Source organism: Neltuma alba, unplaced genomic scaffold (assembly GCF_004799145.2).
Source record: "Neltuma alba isolate B1F8T4 unplaced genomic scaffold, ASM479914v2 tig00004800_pilon, whole genome shotgun sequence".
Lineage (NCBI taxonomy): Eukaryota > Viridiplantae > Streptophyta > Magnoliopsida > Fabales > Fabaceae > Neltuma > Neltuma alba.
The window spans coordinates 14156-35844 of NW_021633864.1; the positions used below are offsets into that span (position 1 = coordinate 14156).

The window sequence follows — 21689 nt, forward strand, 5'->3', positions numbered from 1 at the left end:
CTCATTGAGGATTTACTTGATGAATTACAGGATGCCAAGTGGTTCATTAAACTGGATTTAAGAGCTGGGTACCACCAAATCAGAATGGTACCTGAAGATGTGGAGAAAACTGCTTTTAAATCATGCAGGGCATTATGAGTGGCTAGTAATGCCATTTGGATTGACCAATGCCCCTGCAACTTTTCAAGGAGCTATGAACAGTATTTTTAAACCATTTTTAAGAAAGTTTATTTTGGTTTTCTTTGATGATATACTGATTTACAGTTCTTCCTTGACAGATCATGTGGAGCACCTGATTCAAGCCTTCAAAATCCTAAGGGAACACCACTATTTTGTGAAGAAATCCAAGTGCACCTTTGCTGCCAAGAATGTTGAGTACTTGGGACACATTATAAGCAATGGAAGAGTTTCTACCGACCCTAAAAAAATTCAAGCAGTTGCTGATTGGCCTATTCCTCAGTCTATTAAGCAACTAAGGGCTTTCCTAGGCTTGGCTGGCTATTATAGGCGATTTATTAAGGGGTATGGAGGGTTGGCTAAGCCTCTAACTCAACTTCTCAAGAAAAATGGGTTTAAGTGGGATGAATATGCCACTACAGCTTTCAATAAGCTGAAAAATACCCTAGTTACAGCCCCTGTTCTTGCTCTACCAGACTTTTCTAAGCAATTTATTGTTGAAACCGATGCATGTGGCTTGGGTATAGGTGTTGTTCTTATGTAACAAGGCCAACCAATAGTTTTTTTCAGCAAAGCTTTGGCTCCCAAGCATTTAAGTCTTTCTATCTATGAGAAGGAATTGCTGGCGGTAGTGCAAGCAGTGGAACATTGGCACCAATATCTAGAAAGAACCAGATTTGTAATCAGAACAGACCAGCAAAGTCTTGAATATTTGCTTGGACAGAAGCTAAAGACCCCTTTTCAAATGTACTGGATAGCTAAATTGATGGGGTATAATTATGAGATTCAGTACAAGAAGGGAAATGATATCTCGGTAGCTGATGCCTTGCCAAGACTACCTAGTTCACAACTATTACAAATGTCCCTTGACACTACTTCTCCAGAATTAATGAATCAGATTCAGGAAAGTTGGAAGAATGATGCTGATTTGGCTGCCATTATTTTTGAAATTGAGAGGAAGGGGTCTGTTCTTGGAAAATACACGTGGGATGGCACTTACTTAAGTAGGAAAGACAAACTTCCAGTAGGAAATGATGCTTCATTAAGGCAGAAATTATTGGAGTGGCTTCATGCTAGTCCACAAGGTGGTCATTCAGGAATTCAAGTCACCTATCAACGAGTTAAGGGACTGTTTTGGTGGAAACATATGCATAGGGATGTGCAGGACTTTGTTAAGGGTTGTGATACTTGTGCTCGTCGTAAATATGAGACCACTGCATCTCCAGGTTTATTGCAGCCCCTACCTGTCCCTAGCAAGGTTTGGGAAAGTGTTTCAATGGATTTTATTGAGGGTCTACCCAAATCTGGAAATAAGGAAGTTATTTGGGTTATAGTGGACAGAATGACTAAATATGCCCATTTTATTCCCCTCTCTCATCCCTATACAGCATCTACCCTTGCTCAATGTTTCCTAGACCAAGTGTATAAGTTACATGGAGCCCCGGTTGAAATCATAAGTGGTAGGGATCCAATTTTCATCAGCAACTTTTGGAAAGAGTTCCTTAAGGTCTTAAAGGTGGAACAAAAGCTTACATCGGCCTACCATCCTCAAAGTGATGGTCAAACAGAGGTCTTAAATAGATGCTTAGAGGCCTACTTACATTGTATGTGTTGGGAAAGCCCTAAGGAGTGGAGTTCTTGGGTATCTTTAGTAGAATGGTGGTACAACACTAATTTTCACCCTTCTACTAAAATTACACCCCATGAGTTGTTGTATGGGTAAAAACCTCCAATTTACATTCCTACATCCCTAGATCTGCTGTGGTTGAAGCTATTGACAGAAGTTTTGAAGCTAGGGAAAGAATGGTAGCTGTCCTAAAGCATCACCTACACAAGGCTGCTAATACTATGAAGCAAAGGGCAGACTTAAAGCGTTCAGATAGGGAGTTTCAAGAAGGCCAATGGGTTTTTCTTAAATTGCAACCTTATAGGCAGATTTTAGCTGCAACTAGAAGCTCTCAAAAGCTAGCTCCTAGATTCTTTGGTCCCTACAGAATTCTGAAGAAGGTTGGTGCTGTTGCTTACTGTAACAACCCCCGTAATTCATGGTAAATAATCATTTTCAAAACGATAATTGCTTTAAAAGGCTAACCATGGTAGGAAGGACAAACCTAATCAAATAGAAATCTACCATAGTCAATAACAATTCAAATCTTTAACGAGTTAGTAGCTACTGTTCTAGAATAATAAAGATAGTTAATCAAATCAGAAAGGATCAACATTTGATTTTCCATGTATAAATCAAATCCATCAGCAATACTCTGAAATCTCAACTACAATTAAGACCCATTGTAAATGGGCTAGGACATTGAAGTCCACCAAAATGACTACCACTACTGTCCATTATCAATTGCAATCAAAATAACGATCACATATGACCAAAAAGGGCTCCGCCCAATAGTACAAGTCTAGAATGCAGCGGAAAGGCTATGATAATGTTAACTAAAACAAAAAAGCCCTAAAGTTTGGCAATATACATCAGTCAAAACATGTATATCAAAATAGACGCTATACAGAGTGGAAAGGAAAACTCAAGCCTCGGACACCTTCCCCTTGGGACCAACACCTGAACCCTCGCCTGAAAAAATGTTAAATAACCACGGGGTGAGTCAACTTGACCCAGTAACCACAATTCCAATTCAACAAATATCCAGGGAGTGATTACAAGATAGCTAAGCGGGCAAAGTACAATTTCAAATAACATATAAGTTAAACATCTTTACAGAAAACAATATATAATAATTCAGAAAGTAACTTGCATGCATAGGACTTCATCAACCATCCTTATAACCTCCTTGTAACCTCTGACAGAACCCATGGGCTATTCACACATAACAGGATTCGTCTCTTTTACAAGACTGCACCAAGCTCTCCAATAATGAGGTGTAACTCGGCCAAAAGTTACAGAGCTCATATCGGACCATGGGTTCCCTTTCCTTGGAATATGGAAAGGTGTCATGTCCCTTGGGCTGACCCTTGACCCGGCCAAAGGAAGGGTGATACCGAGGGCCCTAAGAATGTTAATGCCAACCACTGGGCGCCAAGTGGCGGCTATACCACGTGGTATAAATAATCAGACCTCCCACAACTACATTTCAGCACAACCAACACAGCCCAATCCAACCATCCAATTCCACACAATTTCATATCCATAAAGTATTCTCATATTCAATAATCAAATTTATTCAACATCAACAAGATATTCATAAGATGAAATAATTCATGCCCACTTAACTAATAAATTTATCAAAACTTAAATCTTGATATAGATATATAAATTACTTTTCATATAGAAACCACCATAACACATATTGAGAACATTTATAATATCAACACATGCTTATAATCACATCAACAAGCATACAAGGTAAATTAGAAAGTGGTTACCTCAAGTTCTTGACACAAGAACTAAAAGTAGGAGGATTCAAGACCCAAGAGCCCAAACCAAGCTCACTCTACAATAATAAATTGATAAACATATATTAATATAAAAAGACTAATTAATATAGCATTAAAATAGTTTATTAACTAAATCCCCATAATCGGCTTATCTAAAAATTTATCCTTAGGAAAAAAAATAATAATTCATCTATTCTTCCAAGTGACAATTCCTAGTACTTCCCAACTCTATTTCTCTCATTCACATCATTAATAAGAATATTTCCTTTAAATCATCCAAAAGTCTCCAAAAAGTGTTTATTTTAACTCTTAGAAAAATAATCATGTACCATCTATGCCTCCAACCATTATTACAATCCTATTCCCTTCTTCCATTTATCATTTCCCATTCATTAGAATCAATAACTTATAATATTTTCCTCAATTTACTCCAAACACCCAATTTCCACTACTTAAAGTCTCTCCAAGAATCATTAACATTACTATTTCAACAACAATCCTCAAGGTTTAAGCATTGGATCCTCAATATAACCTCAAATGAACTCAACTAAGAGATAAATTTTGAAATTAATATCATCATTAACACTAATCACCATTTCCCAACCAAACACTAACTTATATTGTCTCAAATCAACCATCCAACTAAAATCTAAGTCATAAGACTCTTATTCTAACCACATAAGCTCTATTAATATCCTGATACTAAATTAGAAGCCTTAAAAATTAAAAATCTAACAAGCCCTAAAAATATTCATTCTGCCATAACTTAGAAAATAAAAGAATAAGCTAAATAATAAAAATTTTAGGATGAAGATGACTTACATAGATATCTTATATGTACCCAAGTAGAACCCTTCCTTTCTCACACACTCAAACCACCTCTCACACCCACTCACTGTCGCGGCATTGCGAGGACGCGGACCAGAGGAAAACAGCGAAGCGGAAAGGGGAGGGGGAGAAGCATCTGAAAGTGGGGGTACGTCCCCCACTTGAAATGAATATTTTTTTTTTTATTAAAAGAGGCCACGGCCCAAAAGGGGGCTTACACCCCCCCGCCTCCTCCCGCTGGCAGTGGGTGGCCCACGTGCCACCCACTTGCCTTTATATATATATATTAATATTTTTTTATATATAAAAATAATAATAAATTATTATTATTTTTTTATATATGATTTATATGTATATAACAGAAATTATGATTTACAATTTATTCAATAACCTTTAATATTAAATATTATGAATTAATCTCACCCATATAATCTAAATCCTATAATAAGATTAAAAAAAAAAATGGAATGTTACACTTACCGTCTGGAATTACCCTCTGAATCCAGAATTCATCCTACATTCCATGTCTCGATGCTTAAACTCTGTCCAGACCCAAGTGTTAAGCAGAGACACCTACCTATTGACTGGCCAGCAGTCCCTACCACTCTATATCCAGAAAAAATATTAAACAAGAGGGTTGGCAGAAAGAAAAGAAGGATTATCACAGAAGTTTTAGTTCAATGGAAGGGACTTCCTGATGAAGAGGCAACTTGGGTATCATTATTCAGTTTGCAGAACCAATTTCCAGATTATTGATCCTTGAGGGCAAGGATCTTTTGAAGGGGGGCCATTGTTATATTAAAAATATAAGAAGTAGTTAGTTACAGTTAGTTAGTTCAGTTAGTTGATTTCAGGTAGTTTAATGATTCCGTACAGAACTAGCCGTTGGGAGCTAACCTATATAAAGGGGTTCCTAAATCAATTGTATGTGTGATGTTTGTTTTCCAGTGAATATTGAATCTATTCTGAATTCTCAGTATCTCTCAACTCCCTCTCTCTTGTCTCTCTCTGTTTCTCCTACTCTTTCCCTCTCTTTCCTCTTCTTTTTCAAATTACATAAAAGGAACAAAATCAAATAAAATAAAAAAGAAGAGGAATGAATATACAGATTATAAAGGATAAAGGTAGCAAGGAAAATAAAAGGGATAAAAAAAAAGAAACAACAAGAGATGCAACCTTAACAAACAAAAGAACTAAACAAGTGATAAGCAATAATGAAAAGGAATAAGAAGATGAAAAAAGCGGGCAGGAAAAGAAAAGAAATTAAAAAAAAGAAAGAAAAGAAAAGCAACAAATAATACAACATCATCCAATTTATACTAGATTATACCCTCTAGCCACTGGTGTTGATGTTTACACATCTGACAACAACCATAAGATCAAGGCATTCCTTAGGTATAGAAAAGAAAAGAAAAGAAAAATGAAAAAAAAAAAGAAGAAGAAGAAAAGAAAAACTATAAGAAAATAAAACAATGCAAATCATACTGAATTCCACCTTTTTAGTTTTAGTGCTGCAACACATACGTGATAACCACCAAGAAGGTATAGCCTTTCCTAGGGTGTGAAGAAGAAGATAAAAAATAAGCTTTATTCTATTTTGGCCACTCTTAGCCAATCCTTCACCCCTATTGCCATTAGAAAAGATGATATAAAAAATTTTTTGCCTTGCCTTCTTTTCTCTCAAAAAATTTCGTGTCCTTCTTCAATCCTTATTCTTCTATTTGTAGGATTCACCCAGGATTTTTTCTTGTCCTTTATTTTTTTTATTTTTGCCCAATTATGACTTATAATATTCTTTTCTATAGAAGCACCAAATCATCATTAATTTGAAATTTTTATTTTTTGTTTTTGTTTTTCTTTTTTTTCACAATAATAAATCCGAAAGATATTTCCAATTGAGGAGCCACTCATCTTTAAATGAGGGATTCCAATTTTTTTATTTTTCTTAATTATTTCACACCAAATTTCCTTATCTAGAAGTTAATTGACATTTAATCTCATCTTTTATTTTATTGTCATTTATTGTGATGAAGAGATTTCTATTTATTTATTTTTATTTGTCTCAAGATAGACTTTTCAAATTTGACCTCCAAAAAAGAATTCAGGAGGTTTTTTCTTTTATTATTTTTTTAGGAATAAGGTTCATTTTTACCTTAAAATTATTTACTTAGGAGCAGTGGGTATCGGCAAGAATTTTTTAGAGTAACGTCGTTCTGAAAGTGGCGAAAATAAGCAATGTTGACTTGCTCAGAAAATCCTAACACTCAACATTTGTTGACCCAATAATACTTAGGTGGTTCTGCCTAGGTGACTCTACCATGGACATTATATTAAGCCACATCATCATCACCCTCACCGAAAAAGAAAGAAAATAAAATAAAAAGAAACCTCTCCCTCCCCCTTCATCATCATCGATCCATGAACAAGAAAACCCAAAACTAGATAAGAATCAATCAATGCAAGGGAAAGAAGAACAATCTGAAAAAAAAACAAACATCTTCCCCTTTATCATCGCCCACAATCGCCCATCAAGGAGATGATTCTGATTTTAATATGCTTCATTCCTGAAACTTCCATTACCGATTATTTAATAGCTTTCTCTTTTTTTCCCCTGCTTTGCTCTACCCAATCCATTTAGCTTTTTGTTGAATAAGTCATTACCACACTCAGATGCTTCAGGCGAAACAGCTTGGGCTTTCATCTTTCTTTCCAAATCCACGATTTTCATTTTTTTTTTGGTAGTTGTTAAACTTCAAACCACTGGAAATATAAAACTCAATCTGGGGGGGGGGGGGACAAACAAAGGATCACCCGCTTCAGATTGAAACCCCATAGCAATCGAGGGAAAAAAAAAATTTAAACCAAGTACCAGAGCAACAATTACACTCAGATTTGTCGGCATAAAAAAATTGAAGAAAAGGAGTGAGATTTTTCAGTTAGCCAATCAACTCAGCTCACGGGAGATGGCACTGTTGGCTAGTGAGAGAACCTGAAACTTGGGAGAGTTGAAAATAGAACTGGGTAAAGAGCCATGGAGAAAATGTGTGGATAGATCGAGACGTCGAAGCTATGGGATGTTTCATAGTTCTTCTGAAATCGAACCCAGAAGCTGGCTGTTAGGAAGAACCAAGGAAGTCAATCGCAGCATGGCACTTGGGCTTTCGATTTCATTGCAGGTGAGTCCATTCCATGAACAGGGCTGAGGAAGGAGGAAGAAGAAGAATGAAACTTTGCTCATTATTGCCTCCTGCCGTCACTAGCAACTCAGCATCTCCTCCCGCTTTCTTCGATTTGGCCATCACCTTCTTCAGTTTCATTTCCATTTTGATTTTTTTGGGGGCTTTTGTCCCTGCCATTTTTGTCGCTGGTAAGGCAAAAGTTGATTTCTTGAATTTTCTTCCGTGGAATAAAGACCAGGAGCATCATTATTTTTAAAATTTTTTTTCTTGCTTCTTAATCCAACTTGGAAAGAAAAGATGAGGTGGTTGCCCCGTGGCATTGCTATTTAAACATAATTTGGTCAACAAACATTGACCTCACATTGCTACGTTTTTGTCGCACCTCAGACGATATTACTTCAAAAAATACTTTAGGATACATGATACTATTAATTGAATGTTTCTGGGACAAAAATAAACCTTATCCCTTTTTTATTTATTTCATTTAATATTTTTTATGAGCTCAGATAAAATTGAATGTTTACATCTATATATTTTCAAAAATCATTATAATTAGATTTTTTTCCCTTCACCTGTGATATAAGAAGCTTCGACGTAGCTTACTTAAAACTTAGTTTACAAGCCTGGTCTTTTTAGTTTTTTTTTTTTAAGTTGTGTTATCATATATAATATAACTAGCATTTGCCCCGCGCATGCAGTAACATCACTAAAACCAATAATCATAAACAAATTTAAAACAACTCTAACAAAATCAGTAATTCTAAATAAATGTAAATAAACTTTAGCAAAACAAAATTGCATATAATTTATATACAATTAATGTAAACATTATTCGCCAAGTATATCTTAGAAAATATAAACATGGGTGAGATATGATATTATGTTTTAGATTTAACAAAGTAACAATACACAAACAGTGCACAAACAAGAAAAAACCAAATGAGTGTAAGTTAAATTCATATAAGTCCTTTTTTTTATGAAACATAATTCAGGTAAGTTAACCAAGAAAAAACATGCACCATTTCATAGTCCAAATTGCACCATGCGTGTGGATTGTGCATAATTTTTCAAAAACATAAAAGGTTGCTAGTCTAGAACAGTTTTTACCATTGTGTAAAACCACCTCATTGTTCAGCTTCCTTGTTCCTTATTCAATGGCAAAGCTGCTGAGTTGGTAGAGTGCAATTTGCCAAAAATAAAAAGGCCAATAACCAACTTTAAGAAACACATGAATCAAAAAATAATGGTGCACATTTACCAACCACAAATTAAAATCAGCTTCAGTAAGTTTTTCACTCAATGCAGCTTTGGCAGACCTGACTGCCATCTTATTTTAGACTCAAATCCAACCACAAACAGAACATTAAAATTGAACCGATGATACACAAGGGGATGCGAATGAGAAACAAAGCATCCCGTAGGCGAGCAATCATTCAGCTTCAGGTAGTCACAAAAAGCAACAAAATATGCATCCATCAAAATAATCTTCATCTTCATTCACCCAATAAGACTCTATTTACATGGGACTCCTTTTCATTGACAGCAAATTATTACATTCACTCAATAATCTTTTATTCACCCAATAAGACTCTATTTACATGGGACTCCTTTTCATTGACAGCCATATTTGATTCTCACATAGAGGGACTTCAACTTCTCTTCCAGAGTCCAGTTCAATTTCCCAATCTTGGCTGTCTCTTCTCCCTTCATCCTCAACCTCTTCATCATCCCCACTTCAATTGCCTCTACAATCCTCTTGGCTTGCCTTTTCTGCTTCTCATCTAAGACCACCCTCACGTTTTCCATCTATAACTGATTCCACAAGAAGAGACAATAAAGCAATAGTGAGAGAGAAAGATGAAGAGAAGCCTAGGGAGAGCGGAGATGCACAACTGATGTGTAAGAAGAAAAGAGATCTCTCTCTCAATCCTAATTCTGGTCCTCTTCTCATCCTTAGATTGAAAGAAGGAGCTAGGCACAACCACTAATTCTCCTCCCTTCCAGCGATGTGAGGGAGAAGGTTTTATGTGAAATCCTTTCCCATCTATGCAGAAAATATTACTTATGTAGAAAATTTCCTCCCTTCTTCCCTTCTCCCTTGTCAGGTTTGGTGAAGAAAAGAAGAAAATAAGAGGGAAAGGAAACAAATAAAATTTGAATTTTAAATTTAAAGTGGAGTAGGTGTAGACGTGTAATGAGTATACAAGAAACTAACAGCCTGACACACAAGCAAAGTAAAAAAGAAAGGAAGCTGAAACGCTCTTCACGGAGGCCGAAAATATGATAGATGTGAACAATATTTGCACTTTCTTAGCCAACAGGAGAGAGAAAATTAAAAATGGAAAAAGCTCATCTTACGGATCCAAGCAATCTCATAATAAAAGATCACGAAGCCCCATGCATGAGCTGAAAAGACCTCTTCTTAATACATAATTATAAAACTATTTTTAAAATGATAACTATGGTAGAAAAAAAGAATTGAGTTAGAGTGTTAAAATACTACCATGGTTATAAAGAGTTTGACTTATTTCGAAAACATCCCAAATGGCTCAGGATACACAAAACACCCATGGATTTAACAACATGTAGAACAAAGCCTCAGGGCACAGTAACCGCCCACAAGCCCAACATAATATTCATCCCACAAAGACTTAGGGCACAAGAAACATAGGGTGTCTATCCTAGCCCACAAGTCATACACATAAGAGTATCACATACAGCAGAGTCTTATGGCCTTCAGCCATTTTAACAGCATTCCATCAAATACAATCATCCAAACAAAAGAAAGTATATGTCAACACAGTTGTGGGCCCTAAGATGGCAATATACATAACCTTACATGCCTAAACCAAAAGAGGACTACTAGGCTATGCTCGCCTATGCCTCTGGTTGCTTCCCTTCATGCCGAGCCAAACTGGATGGCTCTCCTGAAAAGTATTGATGAATAGCGGGGTGAGACGTAAAGTCCCAGTAACCAAGTATTAATTTATGACATACACAAGTAGGATGGTAAGTTGGTGAAATAGTGCTTAAATATAGTTTAAGAAATAAATAGTACTTTAATAGATACAATCACATAAAAAGAGTATATCTCTCCATCCACAACACAATTCATATAAAAGTACATATATGCAACAACACAATGAAATATGCCCTCCCATCACCTTGCTCCTCCTTATAACTCCTTCATAAGGACCCGGGCTTTCTGTGCTGAGTAACCCGGCCAAAGGTCACCCCACTCACATCAAGCAACGGGCCCCCTCCTGTACCTACGCCGCCCAAGAATGGACTATGGTGCAAGAGGTGTCTACCCAAGAGTTCCTTCTCAATTCCGGGCCAAGGAAAAGGAAAAACTACAGGGGTCTAACAAAAAGAAGCCAAACACTGGGATCAATAGTGTAGGCATGCCGCGCGGGCTTCAAGAACAATTATTCTCCACATAACAAAATCCCAACCTCCACATATGAACCCCATGTATAGTCACAATATATATATTAGAAATCTCATAATTTTTCAAAGTAAGATGATATAATTTCAAAACAAAGTTCGACACATTTTCATCACTTTTTTTCCAATAACATAATATTAGTATATTAAAATTCAGCACCACAAGAAAACAAAATTTATAATAAAGCACAACTCAAGCATACTTAAATAAACATATTTCCCACTTCACCAAAATTTGTCATATAAGAAAATATACACTTTATTCACAGGCATAATTTCACAAATTAACTTGAGAAAATAAAAACATAATAAACACCTTACAATCCAAAGCATGTATATAAAATAAATTAACCCCGATTACCTCTACTCCAAGCTTAACCTCACAGCTTGAGAAATAAGAGCGCAAATTACAAACTCCGAAGTACAAGATAATCTACAAATAATATAGATATAATTTAATATACATACAAATAATTAACTTAAATTACATAGAATTTATTATTAATAATATTTATACATATATTTACTATCCAAAAATTCTTACTTCAAATAACATTTTTTTCTCTACCCAAAAACTAGTTTAAATTATAAAAATTTATAAAATATGGTTTTTATCTAATATTGTAAGAATCTCAATTTATAACTTAAGTTTCTAGTTTCAAAATTTTTCTAATAATATAGTCTTAACCTATTTTACATTTTAAACTGATTAAAATATCAATAATATATTAAGTAACCCAAATAAGCTATTTAACTTAAATTTAATCGGTAAAAAACATTCTATATATCTTGAATAATACATTTTTCAACTAAAATCTTAGTTTAAAATTCTCAAAACAATCAATAAACAAATATAAACCGATTAAAATTTTAATAATATATCGAACAACCCAAATAAATTATTTAACCTATTTTTAATCGGTATAAATATGATATATATCATAAATGACAGATTTTTCAACAAATAAATTTAATTTTAAATACCATAGATAATAAATAGACAAATCTAAACCGGTTAAAATTAACTACTTATTTATCTCTAAATTTCTACAGTCATATATTGTCAAAAATCATTACTTACTTTGTACCCAACTCAAAATTTTCTCTAAACAGTGTAGTAATACTACTAATATAAAGCTCTGAATATATAGGAAATATTCATAGAGAAAAATTTAATAGAAAGAAGTGTTTAATGTACTATATGATCCCCAAATGCTAGCACGTCCTTGCAGAAATCTTCACTCACTCTCTTGTTCTTTGTTTTTCTTCCTACGTCTCTCACCTCTCTTTCTCTACTCTACACAACACTTACACTCTTCTATTTATCTTTTAACATGCCAACCATCCTTCGTCAATTTTCTTCCTTTATTTATTGTCCTTCCCCATTTTTCCTCCTCCCTCTTTAATTACCCGCGTGAAAATTCTTCTTGGCCTTCAATTCACCCCAGCTTTTCCACCAACTTTGGTGGAAAAGTTGGGGTGTTTTTTTTTTTTTTTTTAAATATTATAATAATAAAATATTTTTTTTGAAAAAAAAATAACTTTTTTTTTAAGGATGTTACATGAGCCGGTACTGTTCACAGAGCCGTTACTGTTCATAGCACAGTAAAATGAGTGAGGAGCCATTATGAATAAGAAAATGGCTCAGCTTGGCTTTGATTTTTATTTATTGTATATATAGATCTAAGGGGGTGTTTTGATGAAACCAAACCATAGTTTGGAGAATAGCTTCTGGAGAATAGATTTTGAGGAGGATAGATTTGGTGAAAAATAGATTTTGTGAAAAAGTAATTTTGAGAATTAAGAGTGTTTGAATAGTTGTTATCAGAAGTATTTTTTACATGTGTAAATTACTAAAAAGGGTATAAGTTAATATGATAATTATATAAGGGATAGATTTTATAATATATTTTGACTTGAAAAAATAAAATTGTTAATAAAATAATTTTTACTAACATAATTAATAATATATAAGATAATATAATTAATAAATAATTAATATGTATATATATTTATAAAACATAATATTAAATAATATAGATTTTGAATGAAGAAAGGGCGAAGAGGCGAGCTGAATATTGGTCAGATTTGAGCTGGGTGAAAAAGAGAATAATCACTCCAAAGTGTCGGCTAGCAAAGCGAAGGAAGAAGGGTGTTTTTGGTCAATGACTATTGCCTCTAATTATCACTCCACCTCACTCAAATTTTTCTACCCAAAAGCGACAAATTTCTGCTTCTGATAAAACCATGGTTTCACCTGGAGCCACAATTTGAGAATTTTTAAGCCTGTTTGGATGACATTTTATGCAAATCATGGTTTTGCTTTCCAAACCATAGTTTGCTCTGTCATCCAAATAGGCCCTAAGTTAATTTTATCAATTACTAACTTTGGCTTGATCGTAAGTTTGAGATAACAATATTAACATATAAAATCAACCATTCCATTTATGATCACCTCTACCTCTCTTCTTTTTAATTGCTCAAGATGACAACACCCGCTTCTTTCCTAACTTGTACTGTGTGCTAAAACATAACAACTATTGTGAGTTTATTTTAGTGGTGTTTAAATAAAATATTATAATTGTAATAGAAAGAATTTGCCACATTTTTGTGAAAAAACCCAAGAGGTAAACATAGATGTACATACCACTTGTTATGATTAGTTGATTTTAGAAAATATAACAGTTTAGTCAATAAATACTAGATTTTTTTATTCTTACATGTTCAAATAAATATTACTATACATTCTTTTCTTTTCCTTACTAATCTCTTATATTGCAAGTGAAAATAAATTCTAAACACCTTAAAACATAATATAAGCTTTTAAATAGTTTCAAAAGATTATACATGAACTTGGAGGATAGACTTTTTTAAGCCCATTTAAAAAACGTACTTTTTTTTTTTGGTTGCCCACCCAGTTCACCCAAAAAAAACGTACATTTTAAATATAGGGCTTGTAAAATCTTTCGCAAGCTTGCTCAAGCTCAAACCTTTAAAAAAAACTATTCGCAGGCTTAGGCTTTAAATATCTGAACCTACTTAACTAAAACCTACCCAGCCTATTTCCATCTCTAGTCATCCCATAAACAAGCCTGAATCTAATGAGCTATGACTCAAAATTTTCAGCGACAAACTATGTAGGTTTGAAACCGAAGCATGAGAAATACATTATATTATATGTAATAAACCAAAAATCATACTGTCTTCTATTGTGCGATCATCCTTCCCCGCAGTAGTCGAGGAACATAACATCCTACAACTAATAAATCTAGAAGGAGAACTTCCAAACCAATAGAATGAGAATTCCCGAAGGGCAGAATCTCTTCAACTCGGAGGAGGCGGCGGCGGCATGGAGGATTGAGGAAATGAAGGGGGCCGCATGCCCTGTTGCTGTGGTGGAGGCGGTGGCGGTGGACGCCAAACAGGTTGCTGGCCTGTCATTGCAGCTGGTGGTGGAAGAGGCCTTGGGGGAGCTGGTATGGCTTGCGGAGGAGGAGGGGGTGGCATACTCGAGTGAGGTGGCCTGAACTGCTGCTGGATTGGAGGCGGAGGCATTACAGGCGGTGGAATTGATTGACCTGGTTGCTGCTGATGCCATGCTTGTTGAGGGGCTACTGGCATAGGTGGAAATGGTGCAGCTTGAGGAGGTGGCGGTCGAAGAGCGGGAATAGCAGGGGGAGCAACTCCATTAGCATAGGGACGAGGAGGCTGAGCAGCGATGGCACCATTAGCCTGAGGAACATTGGGCAGTGTTGGAGGTCCGCTGGCAAACAACGTGTGAGGCCTGCTTTTCTGGGCGCTTGGATTGCTGGCAGCCAGAACTCTTTCTGCATCACAAAACCCATAAGAAGATAATTCAACAGAAGATAAAGATCTGTGCAGGTAAAAGGATCACCTGCTGGAGTGCCGTGCCTTTCCCCTTTGGTGTCTTTCTTGTATGCATAAGACACTGTTATTTGACGATTGCAAAGATATTGTCCATTCATTGCCTAAGGTAGAAAAAATCAGATATTAGTAACGTAGGTAAGCATCAATAGTAGAAAACTTGTATGCTAATAGGTAAGGCTCCCCGATCAAAACTTGACATATGTACTTTTTCTTAACACACTAAGTATTAACATATACTAATAGTGTTAGATCACCGTGAAAAAACTCTCTAAGAATCCTAACCTCAAAATCAACTCTCCCTACCCTAATGCCCAAAGTCGAATAGAGTTGCAGCATTCATATTTTGTTATTGTTTCAGTCATCATCATATAAGAGTAGCAACGATATATCCTTATCCTTCAAAGCATGAGGAGATCATTTGTGAGGAAAAGAGGGACAATTTCAGATTCTAACAATAAATTTTGGTTTAATGTGCTACATGAATTGTGGAATTCAACATGCTTTGGAAAATAAACAAGAATTATATGATAAAATATGTTTGTCTTACAGTTTGTAAAAGTAAATTTGCCAAACTGACATTCAAAACAGTGGAAGCAGCTCTCACTTGCGTTTTCTAAACTAATTTTTCCATGGCTTTTTAAGTTTTCAAACAAGAAAGAAAGAGAAAATTTCTATCCAGACAAAGGTTGGAGTGGAAGTTAGTTTATCAAAAGGACTTTTGGGGTACCAAAAGCGGGCAACCAAACACCCCCCTAACTTGAGTGGTTAAGGCGAAGAGGGATGAAGATTGCGCAGTTGAAGTGGTGAAAGAAAAAAGGGGAGATGAGGATTAGGGATCTAGGTTTGAAGAGTTAAGCACATCAGGGAATAAAAGGGTGAACTACATTGATAGCCTCTCCATGAGAAACCAAGCCAATGGAAGAGGAAGATAGTATTTAGCAGAGGCTTTTTTTTTTTTTTCCTTTTTTTATTCCAGCAAATATGCAGAGACTGCAACTCTATACTCGACTATGATGATAAAGGGAAGCAACTGGGATTTTTAGAATTATTATCTTTTTAAAGGTAAGCTAACGCAGTTAGTTACATAATAATGTCTAAGATGGTACGTTTTTCAAATGTCCAAGTGTCAAATTTTGACTGAAGAACCTTACCTAAAATATACAAGGCAAAGTATACAAGTTACCCTATCAATATTCCATAGTCAACACAGTATTTAACATTTTGTAACCTGCAATGTGATAGCAAAAATACAAAACGAACTACAGGCATATAAAATAAAAGGTAGACTGTTGCTAGCCACATCAAAATAAAACTGAAACTGTACACAATTATGTTTAAGCAGGAACAAAAATTTATGAAAGGAGTGGTTCATTCTTTAAACAATTATCAAACCAGAGACAAATATGCAGAAGTATCATCAATCAACAATGGCATACCTCAATAGCTGAATCAGATGCCTCAAATGAATCGTAGCTAATGAAACCAAATCCACGGGAATTTCCTGTTTCAGGATCTCTCATGATCTGCAATGGGAACCCTAGGCATCATCACATCATATGCTCATTTCTTGTAAACTCCCTCTCTAAGGATGGAGATTGCTCACAGTTAAATGATGTGCAAAGTATACCATGCATCAAATCAAAAATTTGAAACCGTAACAAAATTTAAACAAATACATGTCAACTACAACGGAAAGTTGAAAATTTCCAAGCGAAATGTGCAGTTAATCCTGCAGAGTAAAAACCATGCCCGTCTGATAAGGCTCTAACCCCTAAATATCACTCAACACAAATGGCCCATTTGTGGAGAGCATAGTGGAAGGAATCATTTTTATTGCAATATCTATTATCAATACTAAAAAATAGCCATTTTTAAATTATTTTTGTTCACAAGTACAGAAGATATTGTTTTTTTATCTACAAAATTACATTATTCATTATACTTTCTATTCTATTCCATTTCATTCTACATATCATAAAGCCACCAAGAGTTCAATAAGCAATTACATGACCTATATGAGGATACAGTGGTACAGCACTCTGAAGCATTAATACTTCACAAATGGTGCTGGAATCACATCCAATATGTGTTTGAGACTCATCAAAAGCAAGTACTTCATATTGCACACAACACTACATAGGTTGTTGCATCCCATGACAACGAAAATATCCAGACATCAAAGGGTGGCATATCTAAATAGAAGACAAAAAGAGATAGAAGCAGTTCTCAGAGAATAAGAAAGGGAATAGATGGTTATTATCAACCCCAACACTAATATTTGTTTTTTTAAAGTTAAGTGGAAGAAAGTTCTAACAAGCCGAGGTTGACCGCAGAGGCAGCCTGGTTTGCTACAAAATTTTCTAATTATACAAACGCTAGTGTTACAACGACGAACCATAGGAAAAGGAAGAAGCACAGTAAGTAAATGCTAGTCGTTGGATATACTTTCTAAAATGACACAAACGTGATGCAATAAAATAATGAAAGATTTAAAGAGAATAACCTTGGGATTAGTAACAATTACTCCAAAGGCACTAAACGTATCATACAAGAGTTTCTCATCCACATCCTGCATCAACAGGGCCCATTGAAAGGTTAGATACCAAAGTTCATCATATTAGGATTTGTTAAACATGTAAATAAGACTTACAGGATCAAGGTTTCCAATGAAAAGGTTTGCTCCCACATCCAAGCTCTTTTTGTCTTGGGAAGCCTAGAGCCAGAAAATGTTAAATCAATACTCTTACACAAGAAGGATTTTGACATGAATACAAACACAGCATGACTCCTACAGTGGCACATAGAAACACAACCGATGTTGTTAAAGGTGCCAACCTTTGCACCCAAGGTGCAGAGACGAGGCACAGAACACCCTCAGAGGTGATGGGTTTACTCAAGTGCTCGCCTTTGGGCACCTTGTATGATAATAGAGAACCCATTTAAAGTTCAGCTATTTTTATAAAATATGGGGTAAGATATGGAAATTTATATGATCAAATATTAAAACAGTCTTGTAATAGCTTATGATTTAGATGACTGCAACATTAATCAATGTTTTCTTCATATGACACAACTTGTCATAGTATTTATTTTGAAGGTTAACTAAATTTACATTTATCTATGATTTTCAGTCTATAAATTAGTATTTTCAGATGATAGCACCATGCACCTCGCACTTTGTGTGCACCTTTTGCCTTTAACAACATTGAACAACACTAAATTGGGGGAAAACAAAAAAACGGAGGAAAAATGTCAAAGGCTAAATCAACTAGATATATGCACGACGAAGCTTCAAACAAAGATACATGTAAATATGAAAGGGAACACTATTTCAAGGACATGAAAATCGTCATAATAAGATTAGTGATCATTATATAAATAATAAAAATACCATGAAGATAATTCAGAGCTATAAACAGATTAAGGTGACAATATCCATAATAAAATTTTTAAGTTAACGCTCCACTATATCATTATTATTATTCATCATTTGAGACTTTGAATGCCTGGCCAAAAAAGAAAAAAAAAAAGAAAGTTTGAACGTAAATATGCAGGAAAATAAATAAAAGGCAAACATCAGACAGCAGCAAGGGCAATTAAGCTACAAATTTAGTCAATTGTATGCTGCATAACATGGAGATTTCAGCACTTTATGTCTTCATTACGTAGATGACCGACTTGTAAAATTGATTGCTTAAAGCACCCAGAATGTGTTCAATCTAGGTCATACATGTGCTTATATATCATCTGAAATGTGTCCAGTCTTGAATTTATTTGTTATGCTCTGACCAATAGAATACATTTTTGGTATATTAGGCAGGTTTATCATCAGTCTGTGCCCAAATTGTGTTCAGAATATAACTTCTACTGAAGAAGGTGCATCATATTTCTACATTGCAGACTACGTATTTAGCATTAGGCTGACAGGATTCTCTAATACCGATGTTTCTGTATTTTGAAATATGTTTTCCAGTACAATGAGAGAGATATCTCAATGCCTTCTCTTAAACTACATGTTTTTCATTCTTGACACCATATTCTCTTAAATTCACACATTAATACATTTCAAGAACATATTGCAGAAACACAGGAAAAACAATTGATCAATGATGCTAACTGATTCAAATATAGCACAAAGCACAGGGAAAGAAAGGAGACAGTCACAGAATGAGCCTAATACCTTATTTACACGTATTGGTTTTCCATAAAGCTTAATCATATTAAGAACCTTGATGGCCTGCAATAATGTAAAATGGGAAGAACATAATGACAAATATCCAAACACTGAAAGCAGCAGGTAGCACAAGAGTGGTCGCAACTTGCACATTGAACAAGCAAAGACAAGATTATAGTACTTCAGAATACTCACATAGTCAGCATCTTCTTCGCTCCGGAATTCAACAAAACCATAACCTTGATGTTGGTTAGTCACTCTGTCTTTGGGAACATAGACATTAACTGAAACAAAGTAAAGGACAAGAAGGTACAGATTGAATCACAAATATTCTACAAAAATTTAAAAAAGGACACCAGCGGGCCAATCTTATAGCCAGTAGAACACCAGCTAGGTTGCAACATAATAGAATCCAATTTAATGTTACAGAAGGTTTAGGTGAAATAAACTTCCTCGGTAGGAGTAAGCAAAATTACGAAATTTACTTCATAAGGGACAAGAGAAATGAACAGCAGACCTATCTTATAACCATACGTAATATAACTAAAATAATTAGAAAACTGATGGTATCAATCCAAAGGACAACAATATCATACTAGAAGCAATAACAAATGGAATGATTGAATAATACATGGGAAAACCAAACATACCAACTGGACCTGCCTGAACAAATAGCTCCCATAGTAACTCCTCGGACACCTGGCAAGAGGAGTGGAAGAAATTCAGTTAGTCATTGACTTATTGCAGCTAGACATAATATAAGCTTCAAAATAACAAAGGCGAGAACGTACAAAGCCTAACTTCTCAGGAAAAAGAAAAATAAGTCACAAAATATTGTTTTAGCTGTATGAGGTCAAAGACCTATTCAACTGGACTGCTGGAAGGTTCATTAACATTAGTTCATTCGCAAAGTGGCCAAGACATATGAACAGGTAAAAGTTCCCAGTATGCAAATGTTCTCCCAATCGCCCCTAATATAAGTGTAGAACATCGGCGTGCTAGTTCATAAATTAGTACATGAACCTTGTGTGAAAAGTCAGTTCTACAATTGTGTATTTCCCATTAGAAAAGCATATCTCTAAGGATTGCGCAAAATTTGTGAATTCCAACATTCATAAAGCTAGAAATCAACTCTTGTCCTCCTGCTATATCATTGCAACAAACCCTAGTTGTTCACTTCGCGGGCAGTGAAAGTAAATTTCCAAGAAAGATAATTTCAGTTGCAAAGACGAACCATCTTAATCAGCTTCAAAGTGTCAAAAGAAAAATGGTTCACTTAACAGTAGCTTAAAAATAAAAGTTGAACACCAATAAAAATTCAGTTAAGCCTCCTTACCAAAAGAGACAGCCGAAGTAAGATTAGATAAATAGGAGCTATACCAGCTAAGACCGAAAGTATTAAAGAGGCTGAAAGAGGAAGGAGATATAAGAACCTGGGGGTCGAGATTGCCAACATAAGCAGTAGCATCTTGATTCCTCTCCGCGGAGTGTTGACCCAGCAAGTTTGCCCCTACACCGGGCGCTATTCTAGTCGTCATCGCACCCTACACAGAAGCCCCCTTTCCGGCTCTTCCTTTCTCGATTTCCAGTAACCCCAAGGTACAGACTCTGTAACCCAACAAGCGAAAATGAGGAAGTTGGCTTGTGACTCAAACTCACAAAGTACTTGAGATTATTCGTGCTTGTTTGGATCTGAGTTTTCGAAGCCCAAAACGCAGTTAGCTACCCAAAACTCAGTTTAGATATATGAAAACTAAACAAGACATTGCAAACCGCGTTCCGTGCTCCCTCTTTAAGAATTATAATTGGAGTCCTGTAAAAAAAAAATAATTATAAAAAGTCTTAATAACAACCTTTTAATAATTTATAATGACAAGTTCTATAATAAAAATAAAAATTTAGAATTTTTGTAATTATTTTTTTGGAACTCATTATAATTTCTCTTTCTACAGTGAAGAAGCAGCTCACAATATCCGTTGAAAGAATTGATGGCAAAGAAAAAGAAATTCCACCGCCACCAATGCCTCAACTTTTATCATCTCAGCTTCTCCTCTCCGTTCTTGTTTGAGGTAAAAATTCTAGTTCCAAAAATGTGAATTCAAAAAGCAACTATTCCGTTTCTAAAAATTATCACATCCAAAATTTATATTCAGAAACAAGAAGAAAAAAATAGACACAGCACAAAGAAAGAAGAGTACAATGGATACTTACCAACAGTGTTTAAGGCTTTACATTAACGTCATTCCATCCCTCGCAACAACAGAGCCACGGAGTAACAGGGGAGGATAGATGTTCACAGATTCATAAAAGATGGAGATCTGTCGCTGATAGCCAATAGAGAACAGGAGGGAGTCCCAGGGAGAGAGGAACGGAGGATGAAAAATCTCACGAGGCGAAGGGAAGGATTAGGGGTTTTTGAGGGATAGGGAATGGGAGGGAGCAGCTTCGCTCTGCCACTTGCTCTGCCGTCCTTTGCTCAAAACCGTGCCATTTTGAGTATATAATGGGATGTTACATTTCTTTTTTTAAAAAAAAAAATTAATATCAAGTATTTTTTAGTAGCATTAAGTATCTCAAAATAATTTTTTATACACTCA

The 21689-nt window shown here is 35.2% G+C and overlaps 1 protein-coding gene across 1 annotated transcript; it reads right to left on the reverse strand.

The window, feature by feature from the left end:
- Nucleotides 1-14250: 14250 nt before the first annotated feature.
- On the reverse strand, nt 14251-20733 carry LOC114745768 (splicing factor 3B subunit 4-like). Its single transcript, XM_028933935.1, has 9 exons — nt 20526-20733; nt 19743-19791; nt 19288-19376; nt 19099-19155; nt 17569-17631; nt 17422-17487; nt 16355-16441; nt 14926-15019; nt 14251-14857 (listed from the first exon to the last, which is right to left on the reverse strand). The coding sequence occupies exons 1-9, from the start codon at nt 20628-20630 to the stop codon at nt 14355-14357; spliced, it is 1113 nt and encodes a 370-aa protein (XP_028789768.1). The 5' UTR covers nt 20631-20733; the 3' UTR covers nt 14251-14354.
- Between the last annotated feature and the right edge of the window lie 956 nt (nt 20734-21689).